The sequence below is a fragment of the Nanorana parkeri genome, unplaced genomic scaffold, assembly GCF_000935625.1.
Source record: "Nanorana parkeri isolate BGI_ZX_2015 unplaced genomic scaffold, ASM93562v1 scaffold1362, whole genome shotgun sequence".
NCBI classification, from domain to species: Eukaryota; Metazoa; Chordata; class Amphibia; order Anura; family Dicroglossidae; genus Nanorana; species Nanorana parkeri.
In genome coordinates, this window is record NW_017307630.1 from 217,323 (window position 1) to 239,511 (window position 22,189).

Here is a 22,189-nt window from a genome sequence, read left to right on the forward strand (position 1 = left end):
TATATATATATATATATTAAACATTACAATCAAAATAAAATAAAACAAAGCAAAACAAACCTCCTTGCCATGTCAGTCTTAGTCCAGATCACGGTCAGTACCATGTGACAATCATGCTTCTCGGGCTATTTAGCTCCAAACCCAGAGCAGATCAATTGAGCATGTTAGATGTCCCGAGAAATCTCCCCAAACCTAGATAATGACCTCCTCTAAGTCATTCCAAGGTTTCCAAATTTTTTCATATTTCGATAAGAGTATTATTTAATCTAGCTGTAAGATTTTCCATAGTTTGCATCTCCTTAATCCGCTTGTATAAGAAGTCTAACTGAGAGGGAGAAGATATTCGTTTCCAGTTTAATGCTATGAGACATCGTGCTGCTGTTAGGATATGGGACAGTAATCTATTAGCATGTTTATTAAGGTGCGGAAAAGGGAGGACCAACAAGTAATGGATGGGGGTTAAAGGGAGAGTAGTCTGCAGCACGTTTCTAAGATATTTTGAACCATTCTCCAATACGGGACTATTCGGGGGCATGTCCAAAATATGTGGAACAAGGACCCCTTCTGAGCATCCCCCCTCCAACACATTCAAGACCCCATCTTGAAGATGGAGTATAAGACCTCCGGGGTATGATACCATGGAACAGTATCTTATACTGGTTCTCCTTGTATACCGAGCATATGGAGGATTTAGCTGCTGTTTTCCAAATCAACTCCCACTGTTCTGTAGTTATCGGGTTGCCCAATGTCTTTTCCCATTTCATCATATACCGGTGGTCAACCAATTGCTCAGGTTTGGGGACCAACAGCATTTGATAAATAGTTGAAATCATCCCCTTAGTGGATGGAGATGTTACACAGATTGATTCAAAGGGGGTTCTTTGACAAAACACCAGGTTGTGAGTGATAGTTTGGGCGAAGTGTTTAATTTGAAGATATGGGAATAGAGGTAATTGAAGGTAAATCATATTTTTCCCAGAGGCCAGCATAAGGCAATAGTGTTCTAGTGACTCTATCTGTAATGTCTTTAAATGTAAATAAACTCTTGGAGTGCCACGGATCTATCCATTTTTGTGTCAGACTAGGTTGGAGGGTGGGGTTCCGCAAGAAAGGAGTCAGAGAAGATTTTTCAGATGCCAAATTATAAATATATTTGGCTTTGTTCCAAAGTGTCAATTGGAGAAGCGTAGGAGACAGGGCCTGAGTTCCCACCATCTGCATTGGTTTAGACCATATAAATGCCAAGGGGTGCATAGGCGCCATCCATAGGGATTCTATCTCCTCCCATCTTGAGTGTGGAAGCTGGGAGCATAAGTTAGGTATGGTGCGCAGCTGGGCTGCCAAGTAATATTTAGCAATCTGTGGTAAGGCCATACCTCCTCTATGCACTGGAGCAAAGAGAACCTCCCTGGATATACGATGGCGGCCCCCGTCCCACAGGAACCATAAAATATCAGATTGTAGGGAACTCAGGTCCGAGTTAGATATTTTAATTGGTAGCGTTTCAAAGAAATATAGCAGTTTAGGCAACATAGTCATCTTGATAGCCATCAACTTGCCTGTGAAAGATAATTTGAGACGCTTCCATTTATAAAGGAGTATTTTCAGAGAGGAGAATAGAGGCTTATAGTTGGTGTGGTATAGCTGGTATAGGCGGGGGGTTAATCTAATCCCCAGATATTTTATGGAATCTTCTACCCATGAATAAGGGAATACTGCCCGGATATTGGCTAGATCTTGAGGGGGGACATTGAGTGGAAGGACTTCTGTTTTTGATACATTTAGTTTATAACCGGAGATCCTAGAGTAGTTGTTCAACACCCTATGCAGATTAGGGAGCGATATCAGTGGTTTAGTCAATGTTAAAACAATATCATCTGCAAACAATGCTAATTTAAATGATTGATCCCGAACCGTCACCCCAGAAATGTCTGAGGACATCCGTATAGTCGATGCCAAAGATTCGATGCACAAGGTAAACAGGAGTGGCGACAAAGGGCATCCCTGCCTAGAACCATTGCGAATTGGGAATGACTGCGAAGTAGCATGATGTAGTTTGATGGAAGCTAATGGCATTGAATACAGAGCTAGTACTGCAGTAGCAAAAGGTCCCGTAATACCCATTCTTCTCAAGGTTGCAAATAAAAAGGGCCAACTCAGCCTATCAAAGGCTTTTTCAGCATCCAGGCTGAGGAGCAGGGTAGGTTCCCCCCTTCGCTCAGTAATATCCAAAAGATCAATTATACGGCGGGTATTGTCTCCCGCCTGTCTATTAAGTACAAAACCTACTTGGTCAGTGTGTATTAGTCTAGGGAGCAATCGGGCCAGTCTGTTAGCTAGAATTTTAGTATATATTTTATAGTCAGAGTTTAATAGGGCTATGGGTCTATAGTTGGAACATCATTTATCGTCCTTGTCTGGTTTAGGTATAACTACTATATAGGAGTGTAGAAAGGAGGAGGGGATGGATCCCCCTTTCAGGAAGTTGTTGTATAAATTTGTTAAATGCGGAAGTAATAAAGCTAGATAGGTTTTATAGTATGAATATGTAAAGCCATCTGGGCCTGGAGATTTCCCAGTAGGTAAGGATTTTATTGTAGACGATATTTCCTCCGACGTTATAGGTGCATTTAAATCCATCAGTGTGTCCTTTTTAAGTGTTGGTAAATTACATGACTCCAGAAATTGCGATATCCGGAGTTCTAAAGAGTCATCCGTCACTGCAAATGCTGGGCCGTTCAGATTATACAATCCCTCATAGTATTCCCTGAAGATTGTAGCTATTTTTTCTGGATGTTGGTGTAAAACCCCTTTCGTGTCTCGCACAGCTGATATTTTCCTATTGTCCATATCCACCCTGAGTTTACGTGCCAATAGAGTAGGCCTTGTCGCCCTTCTCATAGTATTGTTTGAGATACCGCATTGACATCTCCGTTTTTTGAATCAATAAATGGCGTAGTTGAGCTCTTAGCTTAACCAGTGTACGCAACGTGGATCTGGCCTGTCTGACAGCTAGGTTTCTTTCCTCCGTGATTATGGATTGTTTCAGCTGTGTTATCTTGCGAAATCGGTCCTTTTTGATCCTGGATGCTATGGCAATACATCGCCCTCTGATGAAGGCTTTATGGGCTTCCCATAATATAGAGTGAGACGATACAGATCCTACATTAAGTGTAAAATATGACCCTAATCTCATCTTCCACTGACATTCTAGTTAATTCCTCTTTGAGGAGACTCTCATTAAGTCTCCAGTGACATTGTTTTATGCGAGTGGAGTCTAGTTGGAGACATAATTCCACCGGAGCATGATCCGACCAGGAAATAACTCCCACCTCAGCATCTATCATGTTCCTTACTACCGGCATGTTAACAAAAAAGTAGTCTAGTCTAGTGTGTGTTCCATGCACCGGCGAGAAAAATGAGTAGCGCTTCTCCGAGGGATGTGTCAAGCGCCAGGAGTCCAGCAGTGAATATTGTCTAAGCGGCGAAAGCACTTAGATTGGGCACATGTGTTCTTAGGAGGAGATTTATCAGGGAGGTTTAAATGATCAAATGCCATTGAATATGGTAGATTGAAATCCCTTCCAACCACCAAGTAAGTGTACTCCCACTTTTTAAATTTAGAGAAAAGTCTCTGAAGAAAGGAACTTTGGTTGCTGTTGGGCGCGTACACATTACAAATTGTGGCGGGAATTCCACTCCAAGTTCCATGCATTATCACATATCTGCCCTGTTTATCCAGAAGGACATGACTGGTTTAAAAGAGCACGATTACCTCAGGAGAATTACCACCCCCGCCTTCTTGTCCGGTGAGGATGCTGCGTAGACTCTGGGGTACTGAGAGAGTAAGAATTTAAAAGTGTTAAGTGGGGTAAAGTGAGTTTCCTGTAAAAAGACTATGAGGTCTATTCACGAAGCTGCCGAAGGATCTAGCCGTAGCTTCGGCCGATCCTTCAAAAAAACTATGTCTGCTTTGGCCATTCTCAATTCTCTGTAAACTAGATTTCTCTTAGTTTGGGAATTAAGCCCCTTAACATTCATGGATATTATTTTGCAGGTAGTCAGTGACGCCATGTGAAAGATAAGGGGGTTAGGAACTGACTATGCCCTTTAAATGCGGCCACTCCGGTCCACCCTGTGTTAGTAAAATAGAAAAACAAACCAATGGTGCGGCTCGGGATCGTCCCTTGGATTCTACGTTCCGCGGATTGGGTCTGGTGCGTGAGTCTTTCAACTGTCCTCTGTAAGACCATGGACTGAGGCTGGATCAAGGAAACCACAACAATCAATAACATACTAAAATAACCAATAAAGAATTGTGTGAACACACATTGAACCATTAAGTAAACGAACATAATAAGTTCCTAATAGTGTGCAATAGGGTAATCGAATTCTCCGCACTCAACTAGGAAAATATTGCCAGTATCTTCCCAAGTCTTTGGAGAAAATTATCACTAACAAACTACCCACGGGAAAAGGTCCTCCAGGAGGGAGGATTGGGGGGGTGGGATAATATGGCGCTAGGTTGTGGGATAATATGGCGCTAGGTTAACACACTAGCATCAAGATCCGTCATGGTAACCCGCTGTAATAATGTAAAATAAAAGTATGGACCTAGCAGATCTAAAGTAGCAGAACTTTCAAAGTATGTTAAAAATAGACGTGAGTAACTATCTGTTATAGAAAGGTGTTGATGGGTATACAGTGTACTATGAGCAGATCAAAGCTGAACATATGTGGCTGTATAAGCAGTTAACAAACATATCACCACATATGCTATAACTTTAGCGTTGATATCTTGGCGTTGTTCTGGGAGTTCCTCTATTCTTGCGTAGGGGGGTTTCGAAAGGAGGCTCCACCCTTGTCGCTTTCTTTCCAGGCGTGATTGTTTGCCACGTCGCCGGTTCCGGTCCAAGTTTGGGTAAGGGATCCCATCCGGACAGTGTAGGACAAGTGATGCGAAGATCTGAGCAGAATGAGGGAAGGTCTTCTGGCATCATCAGGGTGGCACTCCTACCATCCCTACGAGCTGTGAGGCTAAAGGGGAAACCCCATCTATATGGTATGTCATTGTCTCGCAATAAGGTCAACAGTGGTTGTAGGCACCTTCTTTGCTGTAGTGTGACCCAGGAAAGATCCGGATATAGTTGTAGAGGAGCTCCATCAAATTCCAATTACCTCATGTTGCGGGCTTTCTGTAGGATCTCCTCTTTCACTTTAACATAATGTATCCTACAGATGATATCTCTCGGGTTGGTGGAGGATCCCCTAGGATGGAGAGCTCTGTGGGCTCGATCAATAAGTATGTTGTTAGTGGAGGGGGCACCCAAGATATGATTAAAGAGCGTTTGTAAAACATCTTGTAAGTCCTCAGGACCAGTGGCTTCCGGCAGACCCTTGAGGCGAAGATTGTTTCGTCTTCCACGATTATCAAGATCTTCCATGTGTCTCTGCAAATCTCGGATGGCGTTAGCTTGCGTTATAAAATTGGATTGGAGTTGGTACAAATCCAGTTTAGTGTGGTTCACTTCCACCTCTATGTCCTCCACTCTTTGAGTCAAGTGCTTGAAGTCATTGTGGAGCACCTGTATTTCAGATTTACAGGTATCTCTCACCTCTTGCACTAGCAATCTGAAGTCCTTTTTAGTTGGGATATGCTTCATGCATTCACGCCATGAAGTATAATCCGCGTCATCCGCTTCCGATGTGGAGAGTTGATCTGGGGACTGCTCGATCCCACGTTTTTGTGGAGGCTGGGCTTGGGCATGCATATCCTCACACTCGGCTGCATGTATTAACTCCAGAGGTCTGGTCAGGGGCCGCGATGCGGCTTTTAAGGGGGGTGGGGCGGCCTGCACTAGAGTCCCTGGATCTGGGAGTATGTTGCGGCCTAGCCATCTGCTCTGGGGGCTCATCCCACGTTTCATTAAATCTTACCCCCTCCACAGGTGTCGAGGGAGCCGCTTCTCTATCCCCTCTGTGCCCCGCGTCCAGGAGCAGGCAGGGGAGACTGTCTCCAGCGCAGAGGGAAGGTGATGTCATCATCCACTGCCTTCCGTGCATTGAGGGAGGGCTCCTCCGTGTCGGCCTCGTGTACAGGCCATCTGGACGGCCGCAGGAGATCGCGCAGTGTGCAGCTTCTGAGAAGAGATGCTATTAGCGCAGCGGGAATGATGCAAAATGCGCAGCTGCCTTCCCCGCTATGCTAATAGCGTATCTTCTCAGAAGCTGCACACTACCAGTATACCGCGAGCTGTAGCTAGCGGTCTACTGAGCTTAGCGTAACGGGAGGATGCTAGTTTGTGTCCTCCCGTTACCCTAAGGAGAACTATGTGAAAAAACACTGACCCCATTGTTCTCTAATGTACCGGACGGAGTGTGTGGAGCTGTCGGCTCCATTTCAGCTGGTATTCCTCGATCAGCTGATCGAAGGAGCCAGGTGGAAAATTTTTGATCAATCAGAGATGCCCGCTCTGATTAGGTATTCTGACAGGTACCGAGTGGGGATACAGACAGAAATAAATGCCAGAAGGTATAACCTCCCTCCACAGAAGGCTTTTATTCTATTCTGAATTTTGAAGGGTTGACTTTTATGCTATTTTATTTTAAAGCTGAATTCCAGGCAGATATAAAATACCCGCATTTTGCTACTCAATATATAATTATATAATTTTTAAATGCAAGCAGCCTTTTGCAGTCTACACAGCGTGCAGCAGTGCAAGGAGGAGAGAGTGAGATGAGCTCATCAGTGTCCTGCTTCTTTTTTCACTGTCCAATTACAGGATGGAGGCACGCCTGGCACAAGTGTAAGCAGCACATGCAGCTGCCTGAGGGCGCCAGAGGAGTGGGGCGCAAAAAATCATGTAACCAGTGGATGGACGGCGCTCCCGTTAGTGTAGTCCGAACCTGGCCCCCTGTTCTCTGCTGCGAGCGCTGATCGTACCTGTCACCCCTGGCATGAGTTCTCCCAGCCACTGTGTGGAATGAAGGAAGAGCATTTGAGAGGAGTCCCAGCCCCCTGCTGTGTGCTGTGTACGCTGATCTAACTGAGAGCCATGACATGCCCATGCCTTGTAGTAAGTCCTCCTGGCCAGCATGCGGACTGTAGGAGCTGGAGCTGCAAGATATGTATGTGCCCCCTGTTGTGTGTATGTGCCCCCTGTTGTGTGTATGCACCCCATGTTCTGTGTGTGTGTGCACCCTCTGTTCTGTGTGTGTGTGTGTGCACCCCCCCTGTTCTGTGTGTGTGTGTGCAGGTACAGTGGCGGTACTCTGGTGCTGCAAGGTGTCTGTATGTATGTATGTATGTATGTATGTATATGTTATCACATAAAGCAACCAGGATCACTGCTGATCACACACATAGTGAAGCCCATCGCTCATAATTGTGCCGCATAACAAGCCCCTGATACCGCCTTCAGAAATGCATCCCACCTAACACTGCTTCCTGCAACCCATATACATCACCACCACCAGCGTGCTACGTCCCCTTCCCGCACACCGAGCCAGGCCGCAAGAAGTCTGTCCCGGAAACTCCTGTAGCTCACTGCAAGCCTAAAAAGCCTAAGTTTTCCTGGACAGCAGTGAGCTGCAGCTCCCATGTGCAGAGTGTGTGGCCTGCAGGGCTCATCTGACTATGGCCAATTCGCCTGTCTCTGGAGCAGCCTTTCAATACTTCATAGAAGAGAGTGCAGAAGAGCCCTCCTGAGATCCTCCACAGCCCTCCACGACCCATCTGGGACCCAGCACATTCCTCTTGAGACTCCACACAGCAGGCCGGCACCCTGGGTCAGCATAAAGTATGTAGCTTCATATTATTCTGCATTAATGTATAATGCATTATTGGGATTTGTAGTCTTGCATAGCTGGTGGTATTCTGCACTGCTGTATAATGTATTGCTGGGATTTGTTGTCCTCTATTGCTGGTGGTATTCTGCACTGCGCCACTGTCCTAAAATCATTTAGTCTGGTTTGTTTTAGAAAAACTGTCACATGACACTAAAAAAGGTATCAATAATTGGTATCGGCGAGTACTTGAGGAAAAGTATTGGTACTCGACTTGAAAAAATGGGTATCGGTGCATCCTTATCTCTGTCAATGCCCGTACTGAGGTACAGACATGTAGTAATATGGACAGAAGGCAGAGTTAATGGACAGTAATAAATAACTATGCAGTGTTATAGGTCCAGATTATAACTGGTTAAAAGGGGGGGGGGGGTCTGGTCTAAGGGATGTAAATAAAACAATGACCACAAAATGTGTTTAAGAATAAATAAATAAATAGACCTCTTAGAGGTTCAGACTGTGCACTCCTGAGGGAGTGTTGGCGTGGACACAATCACGGTCTTTGAAAAGACCACCAGCATGTTTTGGGATTATATACTACGACTTATTTTCACTCATCTACTACGAACTAACCACATTGGATTTGATACAATCATTTGGACTTTTATGAATTTATGCATGCACGTTATGATCAGTAGTGATTTATAGTTTGTATTGAGGTAATGGTTTATACCTTTAGTACATTAATTCATGATAGACTTACATGCACCAATTGTAATCTTGCACAGTTTGGACCTCGAAGAGGTCTATTTATTTATTTTATTCTTAAATGCATTTTGTGGTCAGACCCCCCTTTTAACCAGTTATAATCTTTTAACCAGTTATAATCTGGACCCATAGCGCTGCATATTTATTTATTACCATCCACTAACTGGACAATAATGTCCATAGTGCAGCAGCTGTAACACCTTTGTTTAGTTCTTTAAGACCACCCATGAGCGCAGATTTGATATTTCTTTATAGAGTTAATGGACAACGAGTGCGATTATGTCACCACACTTGTATTCCTCTCAAACTACAAGCCCCTCTTCCAACATGGCAGATGGGATTTGTAGCTCCTCCCCGTGGCTGGGTAACGTGGCTGTGTGGGAGCCACACACAGCTGCTCAACTTAAAAAAAAAAACCAGCAGCCTGCAGTGTGTGTGTGTGTGTGTGTACAATATGTTCATGTTTCATCTTTCATGTTACACGTTACACCGTGAATATGGGTGTAGCATGGAACATGGTCAGAAAGATGAATTTAGCCTTTAAAGTGTGATCTGCTCCTAGCGAGGAAATGCTTCCAGGTTTTGGGGTAGACTGAGCAATATGTTCAGGGCCAGCGCTAGCGCGCTGGGGGGGTGCAAAAATGCACCTTTGCCTGTGTAGGCAAAAATCCTTGCACTGGCCCTGGATGGAGGGGGGATGTGAATATGAAAGTAAAACTGCAAAAGAGAAAGGTGAAGTTCCATTCCCTGCTAGACAGGGCTATGCTGTGTGGCAGAGCTGTTTAAATCTCAGAACTGGATTAACAGAAATACATTAAACTCCTTTTTATAAGTATTTATCTGTTTGCTGATTGTTCAGCTTTAAGATTTTTAAAGCTTGTTGTTTCCTTTTTAGCTTTGTTAAACATACCAAAAGGGTTGAACTTGCATGCTCTTCTAGTTGACTGGAGACTCAAATCAGCCCGATTTTTGACAGCTTCAGCGGCAGTTATGTGCAAATCAGTTAACAGCTTTGATTTGCTGGACTGTTGCTAGCTTTAGTTTTCATCATTAGGCCTTGAAATGCTTGGTTTATTATCAGTCTGCCAATCGCAGACTTCAGCTAGACAAATTATTTTATAAGTTTTGCATGAATGTATAGGTGAACCTATGTTATCTGTTAATGCTGAGTACTGAAATTCACATTGCAGCTTCCAAGACATTGCAGCTTCCATGTTCAATATGGCATAACAAGTTTGAATATGAAATTCAACAAGGAACTTTTCTATGCAGCCATGAAAACTGCAATGACTTTAATGTTTTAAGTAGAATATGTGACAACATCTCTTCTACTACATTTACTGTTATCCATGGTTACATCCATAGAGATCTGTATGACTACCTGAGGGATTGTTCAGCTGTATATATCCATTATATTGATGTTTAATTATTACATTAATTGCAAAACTCTTTGTTTCAGATAATGCTATGTGGTCTTTTCATTCTACCTATAAGGATAATTATCTTTGTGACTGTCTTAATAATGTCATGGTTGGTTGCATCCTTTACTACCTGCTGTATTCTGAAGGTGAGCTTGGAGCCACTAAAGGGATGGAGAAGGTAGGTTTTTGTGTAGGATTTGATTACAAAATTAGAGTTGCAAGTGTCTTGTGTGTGCAAGCAATATACAGAGTCAAGTGTTCTCATACGGGACAGCCCATATTTACTGTATGCACTTTTATTCAGCAAGGCAGTAGGCAAAGATAACATTAATGAAGGTTGATTTGTTACAAGAAGTCCAAAGCATAAAACAAGACATCTGCCAAACCACTAACTAAATTCAAATCTGTTTCTGACTAACAGGGTGACCACTTTTGGGTCCCCCAAACAAACAGGAAGTTCTGGTGCCAATTTAAGTGTATTGTTAGAAGTTAGCCTTCCTATCCAGCAGGTTCTCACAGCAGAGACAGAAAGCATCTAGCAGCAGTCAGGTCCGATATTAAAAGGACCTTGGGTTGCTGAGGCATAGTAGTAAGGTTTGGCTAACAGGTAGGACGTGGAGCTAGCACTTGAGGTTTTACCCCACCCAAAGTTCTACAAACCTCCTGGGCTCCAAGACCCAGTCCAGAACTTGTTGATACCTGAGAAAACAGAGACCCTTACCATGTGTAGGTGCGAAACCTAGGTGGTGGTGTGTTTGTGTGTGTGTGTTTGTACATACTGTATAACATAAATACACTAATAAAAGTGATCAACAAGCCCAACACTTACATTCTATATAATACATTGAAACTACCTTGAACTGACTTCAAGTGCTACAAAGTATAATATTTTTATCATTAATTCTGACATTACAGTGGATAACAGAGGAATGGGTAGGTGTCTTAAAGCCCCACTCCGTCCAATATAAATAATTACCCTTGCAGCGGGGCCTTCCTGCACTGTGTCAGCACCTACTAGAATTCAGAAATTGAACCACAACTGCGGAACTTGAAATCTTTACTGGAGTTAATGGGGGGGCAATCAGTCTGGATCTCCTGGCGTCACTCTCAATCTAGTGCAGAGAGTTAGGAGTTGATGACATCATGAGCCCGTTGTTTTTTTTTTTTAGGCTGGCGATGGTAATCTTTGCACATTTAGCAAATAGAGGGAAGGTATTACTTCATACCTTTTACAATGGTTTGGTTACAGGTATATGCACAAGCAGTTTCAAGCAGAATTAGCCCGCAGAGGTTATGAGCACAATGTTTGTACCAAGTACGCACGGCAGAGCCCAATATGAGTTTAAACTACAGTCCACTACATTGACAATGCAAGGTGCTAGGTTGATTACAGCTGGTAGTAATGCAGTATATGTATTACACTAGCACATATATTCAGGCACATGCGTAATATGATGGTTCTCTATAACAGGAGGGTACTTGAGGTTCCCAGTGGGGATCTGGAGCAGCGGATGCCAGGTGAGTGGAGCGTCCGTCCTAAGGTGGGTAGTCCAGGCAGGGAGAGCTTCAGCTGGGAGCAGGTTGGAGACCTCAGGTGGGGCTGCAGGTATGCACAGTTTAGGAGGATGAGTCCAGTGGAGGCTTCAGGCAGGAACAGGTTGGAGGCTGAGTCCTCTGGTGGGGTTACCGTCATTCGGGGATAGCAGGTGTGAGATCCAGAATAAGGGAACACCTTGCTATTCCCCTGAGCCGGTATTTAAGCAATACACGTAAGCGCGGGTGGGAGGAGTCTCACGCCACTCTCGACACTTCTGCGTTTCACCGTGGAGCGCTGCCGCAGATAGACGTCACTGCGCTGGCGTCGGCTGCGCTCCACACCGAACGCACTGGCGAATCATACACTGCAAGGGTTAAATGCCTGTTAGGTTTAGGGGTAAATGAATAGACTGTAGTACTTACTTCAACCACACTATGCAGCTGATGCACTGAAGCCTTTCCGTTGGTGCTCTGATCGGCGGTTGCACCCTTGACACCAGGGCTGGATTTACCATTAGGCAGAGTTGTTAAGTGCCTACAGGTGCCCTCCATATAGGGACACCATGCAGGTACCTACTTAGCTTAATTCCAATAGCAAGGAGGGTGCATTCTGCACAAAATGCACCCTTCTGCTCCAAATCCAGCGGCGCCTACCGGAACCACCGACTTCTGTAAACACAGGGAAAGGATCCTGGTACTGCATAAGGCTGCCATGTAAAATGCCTGTGATGCGGACAGGCATTTATGGCAACCTTCCGCGATGCCGGGGTGAAAGCCTGCAGGTCCCGCAGCAGGTAAGGGTGCCGGCTCAGGCTAAACAGATATATGCCTACAGGTGCCTGTAATGGAAATCCAGCTTTGCTTGACACATCACATTCAATGCTGAACTCAGTCCTGCATTGTACGTGATGATAGCGAGGGCTCACCAACAACCCAGAGTGTCTCAGTGAAGAGGAGAGTGCCAGCAGCTGGGGGAGCACAGGAATAAGGTAAATATTACAGCTTATTCCTCTGATCCTAGACTTAACGACCATTTAACACCTGCAGTGTGGGAAGTATTTTACTTAGTTATTAATCCTACACTATTCGTAAGCAAATTCTTCTAGCTTATGAAAAACAAAATCTAAAGGGAATTGGGCATATAGGGCAAACTATTTATGAACCTGCTTTTTTAAACACTGTAACACTGGCTCCGCTCTATGCTATGTGCAGAGAGATAGAGAGAGAGACACAGTGACATCTACTGACAAAAGTTTGTGTGCAACTTAGTGTGCAAACAAACCTTCAGTGTCTGCTGACATGGGATCACCACAGTGATCCCATGATTAGAAACCATACTTATCGATTCTTGATCATTAGTCTGAGACCTGCAGCTGTACTGTGCATGTGCTAGTTCTCGGATGGGAAATTAACATTCTCATAGGATGGGGGAGCTGTGTCTGGGAATGGTAAAAGACAGATCATGTTAAGGAAGGTATCCTAAGTTATCCTTAGTTAATTATATGAATCCTTAAGTCAATGCACATTCACTCCTTTCTTAGCCAAGAATATGTCAAAAGACCTACTTCTAGTTTGCAATATTTCAGAGGTACAACAAAAACAAAAGTGTATTATATTGCACTTGGGGGAACAGAACATGGTCATGATGAAGCGAAATTCCACCCCATGTCATTGTGACTAAGCTGACCAGGACAAGAGATCCATATTGGTCAAATAGTGCAATTAAAACGCGATTTCACTGCCATGGGTGAAGCCGCCACCTCTATAAGCTCACACGTGGCCTTTTTAAAGTCCTTGCACACGCAGAACTCTCTCTGCCTAACAGACTCCCTCACTAGTACCTGCAGTTTAGTGATAAGCCCTTCAAGACATCTGGATGCTAATTACCATGAGCTGCTCTTCTGCTGGTCTTTGCCTGACAATGCAGAGCATGCAGTCAAAACAGAGGGAGTGACAGCAAGGGCCAGTGCCTATAACAAGCAAGTAAATGCCTCCCCACACCTTAAGCTGCCAATAGGTAGGGTAGAGGGGCCTAAACATCTTACTCAGATCCCAGCTGCACAATCCCACCCCAACCAAGTTCCCCTAAGACATCACATACATGGGGTCTGCTTAAACTCCCACCTTCTGGGTAGTTTTCTACATGCCCTACCACAGAGGGCATTGACTGTGGGAAAATACTAGCCCCACTAAGCAGGTCTGGTGAGTCTTGAGTCTGTCTGCACTACCCTGGATTTCTAGGATCCCTATACCCTCTCTCCCTAGCATGAAGATGTTAATAAAAGTTGTTCAGCATTGTACTACTGGAGTGGACATCCGCTTTGTGGGCGCTAGGAGAGGGGGGTTAAATGCTAATGGGGCTGCTGAATACCAAAACCCCTAGACAACTAGTGATGACCAGAGTTATTCTGACGGCTCCTTCGGGGGTAAGCGCTACATAAGAAACAATATACAGTGCCTGAGATTATTCCTTTAGTGAATTGGAACAGATGTGATCTGGGCTCAGTTACACTCATTTCTACATTTGTTTACACATTCTCTTGTGGTAGGAATGTATTGTTGAATGGAGGGCATTGGCTACATTTCTTCTTGATGTTGCCTGGCATTTGCTATTCTTTTGTGAACATAGAGGAAAAATATGTACTTAAAGGAGAATTATGAGGAGAGCGAAATACACTCTCTTCCCCATAATTAGAGCCGACATGTGACACTGAAGCTGTCACACGTCGGCTCCATAAATGGAGAACTGAGCTATCGCACACCACTGATCGCTCTGTTCACAATCGTCTCCCTGCAGAGAGCGGTGACTGTTAGTCACCACTCCCGCAGTGATTCCCCCCTCCCCCCTCTCTGTTCCTTCAGCTCTGACTGGAGGGACGGATGCCAGCTGATCCCACTGCAAAGGAAACAGTACTACTAAAATTAGGATTCAACTGAGGCTCACAGTAAGCCATTAATTAGTAGCAAATACATTTGATTTGGTGGCTCTTTAAATTTCCAATACAATTCATCCAAAAAAGCTATAATTTTATTAATGTAGCACTTGCATCTAAATAGCAGACAAAATGTTTTTATATAAATGTAAGTTGCATGACAATTTTCCTATTAATTTTCTATTATTGTTAATTACTAATTCATTATATTTTTCCAAATGTTTCTGGCAGAAATGTATCAAAGCACTTTCTATGTTGCCTTGGACGTCTCCTTTATTTCTCGATGGGATTCCATGTTCGTATCACTGGAAAGCCTGCAAATTTCTCTGAATCTCCAATCTTTGTGGTTGCTCCACACTCTTCATTCTTTGATGGGATTGCAGTGATTGCATCTGGGATGCCCTCAACTGTATCCAGAGAAGAAAACATTGCTGTGCCCATATTTGGCAGTAAGAATAAACTATTCTTTTTTTATCAACGTAATAAATACTATTTCTTGATTTTAAAGTTTCCTGTGAATACAGGGTCAACACTGAAAGAAGACATGCCTAGAAACAGAAGAGGCTATACGGTATATACTTACCTTTCCGACGGCATGTGTGTTGAAACATCACTGCATCACTACTTTCTGGCTGCTGCAGGTATTCTTCACTTTAGGTGTGTGGAATAGCTGCCCCCCACTGCTTGCTCTGGTTCCTCATTAGGGCTCACCAAAAGGGTTGACTACATGCAGCAGCCAGGGAGCAGCATCAGAATGGAGTTTCAACACACTGTAGTGACAGGGTCACTTTCCTAATACTACAGACATTACATTTCAAGCCAAGTTTCACTTTTGTGGGAACACAACATTTTCTTCATGTCTTTTCTATGTATTGCAAGGCTTTTAGCAAAATGTATTGCAGGCAATTGCCTGTTGCAAGTCTTTGGAAATTAAATGACCATTGCAGATTAATTGCTGAGAAAAACAGTTGATTGTAAGAGCAGGAAATTATTCACAGTATCTTAGGGTATTCTATACAAAGGCAGTATACAGAAAGTCCTCAGTGTTATCAGGGCCGGATTTCCATTTTGGCTGCCTGTAGATACGAATGGAAGTCTGTTTAGCCTGAACCAGCGCCCCTACCTGCTGCGGGACCAGCCGACTTTCACATATGCAGAGAGAAGGACCCCGGCATTGCATAAGGCTGCCCTAAATGCCTGTCTGCATTAGATAGGTTTTTTACAGGGCAGCCTTATGCAGCACTGGGGTTCTTCCTCTGCATTTGCAGAAGCCGGCGGTTCCTATAGGAACCGCTGGTCTTGGAGCATGAGGGTGCATTTTGAGCATAATGCACCCTCCTTGCTATTGCAGGTGTTGTATCTTGACTCAACACTAGGAATCAGGCATTGTAGGTGCCTGCACGGCACCCTTTATGGAGGACACCTGTAGGCACATGCTTACTCTGCCTAATGGTAAATCCGGCCCTGAATGTGACCATAGTTAAAAGGTAACATAGTTAAAAGGTAACATTTTATGTGTAAATCTAAATGAATCACCTAACCAGAGAAAAAATATACACTTTAATTCTCAAAAAACTTTTAAAAGTGAAAAACTCGGTTTGTCAGAGATATTACTTTGTGAAAATACTTTATTTTTTTAGTGACGTATTCACAGTTTTATAACTTCAGGAGAAGACTGAAAGGTCAAAGTGTTGTGCAATATCAGCAATTCTGCTGATATTACCCTCACTTCTCAAAATTCACTTCCCAGCACTGTACTTTCTCTTTTTGTGAGCAGAGTGAAATGGGTGATTGACAATCCTGGTCACTGTTTGCCAGGAGTGGTAGGAAATTACTGAATGTCCTGTAGGTAGCAAAAAGCTGTGTATCTTGGAAAATTTGGGGGTGGGTAAATGAGGCTGGCCATTGAAGTGAATGGCAATGGAGCCACGTCCTCCGGCCGCAATGCGATCGCCCGGCACATTGTGCCTGTGGTCTGGTGCAATCAAAATGTTGCAAGCACTATTTTGATCGTGTCAGCGTGGAGCTCCAAAGGGCAGGAGTAAGGAACATTGCAGCCTGTCAACCTGGAACTCAGGCTGGAGAGCGATGAGGTAAGTAGTGTTTCTTTTCAGGATGGAGAACGGTGTTCCTCGGCAGCTGACGAAGGGACAAAATTCAATGTTCAAATTCCACGGCTACATGCCGTGGAGCCGGCTAAGGGGCAGATCCAGGTGACGTCAAGGGACATGTGCACCTGCTGCTTGTTCGGTGCGGCCGGGCAGCGCAGTCAGAGCGGCAAAGGGAGAGACTATTTTCTTGGTGTAAGACCGAGTACAGAGACCAGCCGAGTTGATGCACAGTACGGAGGCCAGCGGTGTGACACAAAGGTGCAGCAATGTTGCCTCCATGTACAGAGGTGAAGCCTCCAGCAGCCTCTTTGAGCCTCCCTTCAGGTCCCGCACTGGAGAAATGTACAGAGTACAGAGATCCGTAACAACACAGAGTGCAGAGGTCAGCAGTGCGACGCACAGTACAGATGCCAGAGGTATGGCGAACAGTATAGAGGTCAGTGGTATGACACACAGTACAGAAGTCAGTAATGTAACGCACACAATAGAGATCAGTAATGTAACGCATAGTGCAGAGGTCAGTAATGTAAAGCATAGTGCAGAAGTCAGTAATGTAATACACAGTACAGTGTGACAATGTGACAAAAATGTAATCAATAGTGAATTGATAATTGGTGAAAAATCTTATGGTGTTACGAAAAGTGTCAAACCATAAATGAAGGAAAGCAACGTTTGAAAAGGAAAATGAATATATCATATATTCATTGGGAACGATCTAGCAGTGAATGTGAGTGAAAGATATGAATAAATAAATCAGTATATGTCCAAAGGTGTTCAGTTCCAACCTAATTAGTTGATGATAATATTATGCAGGCATCTAGGATGGGAAATGATGCATAACTGTAAACAGTGATAACCAATAAGACACATATAAACCACAATGTAACAATCAGCAGTCTGTGTCAGTTTACTAAGTAGTGATCTCAGGGTGGAAATGTCAGTGAGAAGAAACTGTGTTCAATGAGCGGATTTGTAGGCAACAAGAGGAAAATAAAAAAAGGTCTTTGCTGATCCCACTATTGATTACATTTGTCACATTGTGATCCTATTTACAGTATGGCTTTTTAAGTTATTATTTTTCCGAATCATCACATTTACTGTCAAACAAGTTTAGCACATCTTTTCACAAAGGATTTGTGCACAAATTTTGGTTTTATTGGAATCCATGGAAGGCCTCACAAAGTCTAGAGCTGCCTTTGCTTCAATACATCGATTATCTAGTACAGCCCATTGTAACATCTGTTCCACCATATATTAGAGATACTACACATTTACTGTAAACATTATGTGGCCATAGTTGGGAACCTATTTATGGGTATCCCTGGATGTGTGTTTACTGTATATGCCTGACATACAATTTATGCACAGTTCATTGTGGACAGTACACTTCTTATGCTTGAACACAATTTTTTTTCTTTTCCTAATTTATTTTCCTTAACAAGTAACAGGGACAGCCATGGGGGAAAATTATGCCTCTAGCTAAGCAAATTTAACTATGACCTATTGGGAGGACATATACATATGGAAGAACCCCTTATTTCCCGGGTTTTTTTATATTAATCTTTGATATATATAAAATATTTTAATTATTTGAGATGGCCCTGCAAATCATATTGAATCTTCCATTAAAACAGATGTAAAGTAATAAAAAAATATTAGTAGGTAGGATGACATGCAAAGTGTCTTCTGCAAAACAACTTCTTCCTCTTTTTTTTCTCTAGCAAATAATTATTTTCTGTGTGCACTGTATGGTGAATAAGCTGTGCAGTGTGCACTCATCAGTGTGCACTGATTCTGGGGTGTGGATATAACTCGTGTGCATGCACTGTGTCAGGCAAATTAGGTGGTCACCTCAGCCCACGCTGGTGCTTCGCGGCTGCCTAATTTATGTTATTATAGTAGAGGCTATCACTGGCAGGAGGATCGCAGGGGAGAGGGTGAGAGCCAGGGGGTCAGTGGATACAGAGGTTGTGGTAGGAGAATGGGCACAGTGACAGTGGAAGAGCCGGAGGGGGTCAGTTGACACAGAGGTGGTGGTGGCAAAGGAGAGAGATGGGCACAGTGGCAGGGGGAGAGCCAGGGGGGCCAATGGACACAAAGGCGGTGGTGGGAGAGGAGAGAGGTGGACACAATGGCAGGGGCAGAGCCAGGGGGGCCAATGGACACAAAGGCGGTGGTGGGAGAGGAGAGAGGTGGACACAGTGGCAGTGGAAGAGCCGGAGGGGGGGGGGCCAGTGGATACAGAGGAGGTGGGGGGAGAAGACATGGGCACAGTGGCAAGAAGAGTGCCGCCCAAGGCTAGCACCGGTGGGAGGATCACAGGGGGAGAGGTCAGGTGAGCTCTGTACCTCAAACTGGGATAAGAAGTGAAGTGAGCTCTGTTCCCTATATAGCTGGCATTGGAGGTCAGGTGAAGTCTGTACCCCATAGCTGGTATTGGAGGTCAGGTGAGGTCTGCTCCACATAGCTGGGATTGGAGGTCAGGTGAGCTTTGTAAACCATAGCTGGCACGGGAGGTCAGGTAAGGTCTGTATCCCATAGCTGAGAGGACAAGTCAGGTAAGGTCTGTACCCCATAGTTGGGATTAAAGGTTAGGTAAGTGATGGATGCAGGGTGGTGGGTTTCAACAGGACAATTTTTGCAGGGGGATGCAGGAACATTTTCTAACATTTCTATTTTCTAATCTAAGGAAAACTAGTCAGCAGCCTCTTTGGAGCCTCCCTTCAGGTCCCGCACTGGAGAAATGTACAGAGTACAGAGATCAGTAACAACACAGAGTGCAGAGGTCAGCAGTGCGACGCACAGTACAGATGCCAGAGGTATGGTGAACAGTATAGAGGTCAGCGGTATGACACACAGTACAGAGGTCAGTGGTATGACGCACAGTACAGAGGTCAGTAATGTAACGCATAGTGCAGAGGTCAGTAATGTAACGCACAATACAGAGGTCAGTAATGTAGCGCATAGTGCAGAGGTCAGTAATGTAATACACAATACAGAGGTCAGTAATGCAACACACAATACAGAGGTCAGTAATGTAATGCATAGTGCAGAGGTCAGTAATGTAATGCATAGTTCAGAGGTCAGTAATGTAACACATAGTGCAGAGGTCAGTAATGTCCCAGATAGCAAGCAATTGAGCTGCAAGTTGAAAATGACTTGCTAAACTATTGCAGACTTGCCAAGCTTCACAATTTTGTTGCACAATTACAGCAAGTCTGCATTGCAAGTCTCCAGACCAGCGAGCTTGCAGAGCTCTTGCTAAGACCTGCAGGACTCTTGCTGTAGACTTGCCAAGCCAATTTGCTACAAATTCAAAAAGTGTCAACTAGACCTTGTGCTGCGAGTGTTCTGCAAGTCTACAACTTGCCAGGAATATGTGCAGCAAGTTAACAAAATTACAATTTCACCCTGCCACAAGTTTGTAGCAAGTTATCCTTGCTATCTGGGGTAATGCACAGTACAGAGGTCAGCGGTGTCGGGTAGAAAGAATAGGAACTTACATTTCACATAACTGATGTGATTCAGGTGCCCTCTTCCTCTGGTGGTGGTGGGGGGTACAGCAAAGTATTCTCCATGTCCCAGGTGTCCTGCTTCACCCACGCTGTACTTCCAGCCAGTAGCAGCTCTGCAGTCTTCCTCCCAGCCTATGGCAGCTGAGGTGGGCGGAGGAAGCTGCAGGAGCCGGTGTTCTATCAAAAGCTCCAACTCATGGAGATCTCTAACTACGTCCGGTGCTCAGAAAGACTGGAGCACAGTGCAGTGAGCTTTCACTGCTCAGAACATCGGAGTGAGGACAGCCGCAGTGCCGCACTGATTCTACTCCTTCAGCAGCGGCGATCGCCGTGTCAGTTCTTTCTTATCCTCATCAGCCGCTGCCGTTATAGAGCGGCCGAGGAGGAGAAGATAAAACTGACACAGCGATCGCAGCAGCTGAAGCGGCGGCAGTTTCCACCCCTGGATTTCCACTTGCCCCAACGCAATTTTCACTCGCCAATTGCGAGGGGGGAAGTGGAAATTTTGAGCCCTGATTTAGTTGTTGCTGACAATTCATATAAGAGCTGCCTTTTTTCTCAGGTACCTCACTGCATCCCCCAAAAAATAAAAATCTAAAAACATTGTGCACCAAAAAAGGAATGAAACCTCCTGCCGTATCCATATATACCCAAAAAGTGTTTGGTGTTTTCTTAGCTAAAAGTATATAAAAGAAATATATTGATTTTATCAGTTACATCTACAATGGGCATTTGGTAGTCCTATCTGATCCAGGTCTGGTTGGTTTATTAAAAGTTAGTTTGAGTCACAAATATTCCCCCAGCCCTGATGTGGCTGATGTGGGTCTGTTAAAAAAGCAGCCTAGTCAAAGTGTTTACAGGAGAACTATGGGGTCAGGGCTTTTCCTCATAGTTCTCCTTAGGGTAACGGGAGGACACAAACTAGCATCCTCCCGTTACCCTAAGCTCAGTATACCGCGAGCTACAGCTCGCGGTATACTGAGACGCCGCAGCTGGAGCGGATCCCGACGTCGACATAGATGTCAAGATCCGCCAAACTGCGTGAGTGACAGCTGGCTCTGCCTATCTAGAGGCAGAGCCAGCTGTACCCTCCCCGTCCGATCTGCCAGTCAGCGCTGGCGGATCGGAGCGGGGAGGGGGGAATCCAGCCCCTCCCCTGTCACGGCAGAGAGCCGTGACAGGATCGAGAGGTGAGCGAACGCTGGTATATGTTCGCTCACCTCCCGATCTACTGAGCCGACCTGTGACAGTCTCATTGTCACAGGTCGGCTAGAACTTTGAGGTGAGTGTAAAGCACTCACCTCATAGTTCTACTTTTTAAAGACTGTACAAGTAATCACTACAATATTTCGATTTTTTTTTTTTCCCCCCCCAGCAAAGTGAACACAGATTTATGTTTATTTCTTGTTTAAAGAACACATACCCACTACAATATTTTGCAGGCATTTTTTTAGATCTTTTTGATCTTTATGAAGATCTGCTGATGTCCAGGTGTAAGCAAAATACTGTTTGTTTTTTTTTTAAAGTATTATTATTATTTTCCTGACACGTGATTGGGTATTCTTTGCAAAGTGAAATGTTACCACATTCACCAATCTAAGTACAAATCTCCTTGCAAAGTGGACAACCTATTTCTCTTTAGGAAATCAACCCCAAAGTGTTTAAATGGTGTGACCTAGTCACTACAATATTTTGGGGGCTTTTTTAACTAAATATACACTCTGATGTTGATTGGTGATGGGCCGAACAGGCCCGAGTTCAGTTCGAATTTGAACTTTAGAACATCCAAAAAGTTCGAATTTGAACTCGTACTCCAATGCAAGTCTATGGGGGTAGAACTTTTCAAAAACAATTGTCCCCTTTTAGAGGACCTATATGCAAGTTATTAAATCAATGAGAAAAAAAACATTACAAAAATACTTATTTTAAAGGAGCAGTGATCACTTAAAGGGTAACAATACAAAAGAAAAATTCCTTTAAATATCATGTCTGGGGGGTCCCCTTAACCTGTCTGTAAGTGGCACAGCTGTACGATGTATAGAACCTGCTGCAGCAAAACTGACATTTCTAAAGATAAAAATGACTTTTTTTTTTTTTTTTTTTTTTAAAGGGTACGTATC

General features: G+C 44.2%; 1 protein-coding gene across 1 annotated transcript in view; it reads left to right on the forward strand.

Moving 5' to 3' along the window:
• The window catches only part of LPCAT2 (lysophosphatidylcholine acyltransferase 2), a 122,816-nt gene that overhangs the window by 23,562 nt on the left and 77,065 nt on the right, over nucleotides 1–22,189 (forward strand). Inside the window, exons 3-4 of the mRNA XM_018569583.1 lie at nucleotides 10,013–10,152; nucleotides 14,675–14,892. Of these exons, the coding sequence (XP_018425085.1) occupies nucleotides 10,013–10,152; nucleotides 14,675–14,892 (358 nt within the window). The remainder of the gene's footprint in view (nucleotides 1–10,012; nucleotides 10,153–14,674; nucleotides 14,893–22,189) is intronic.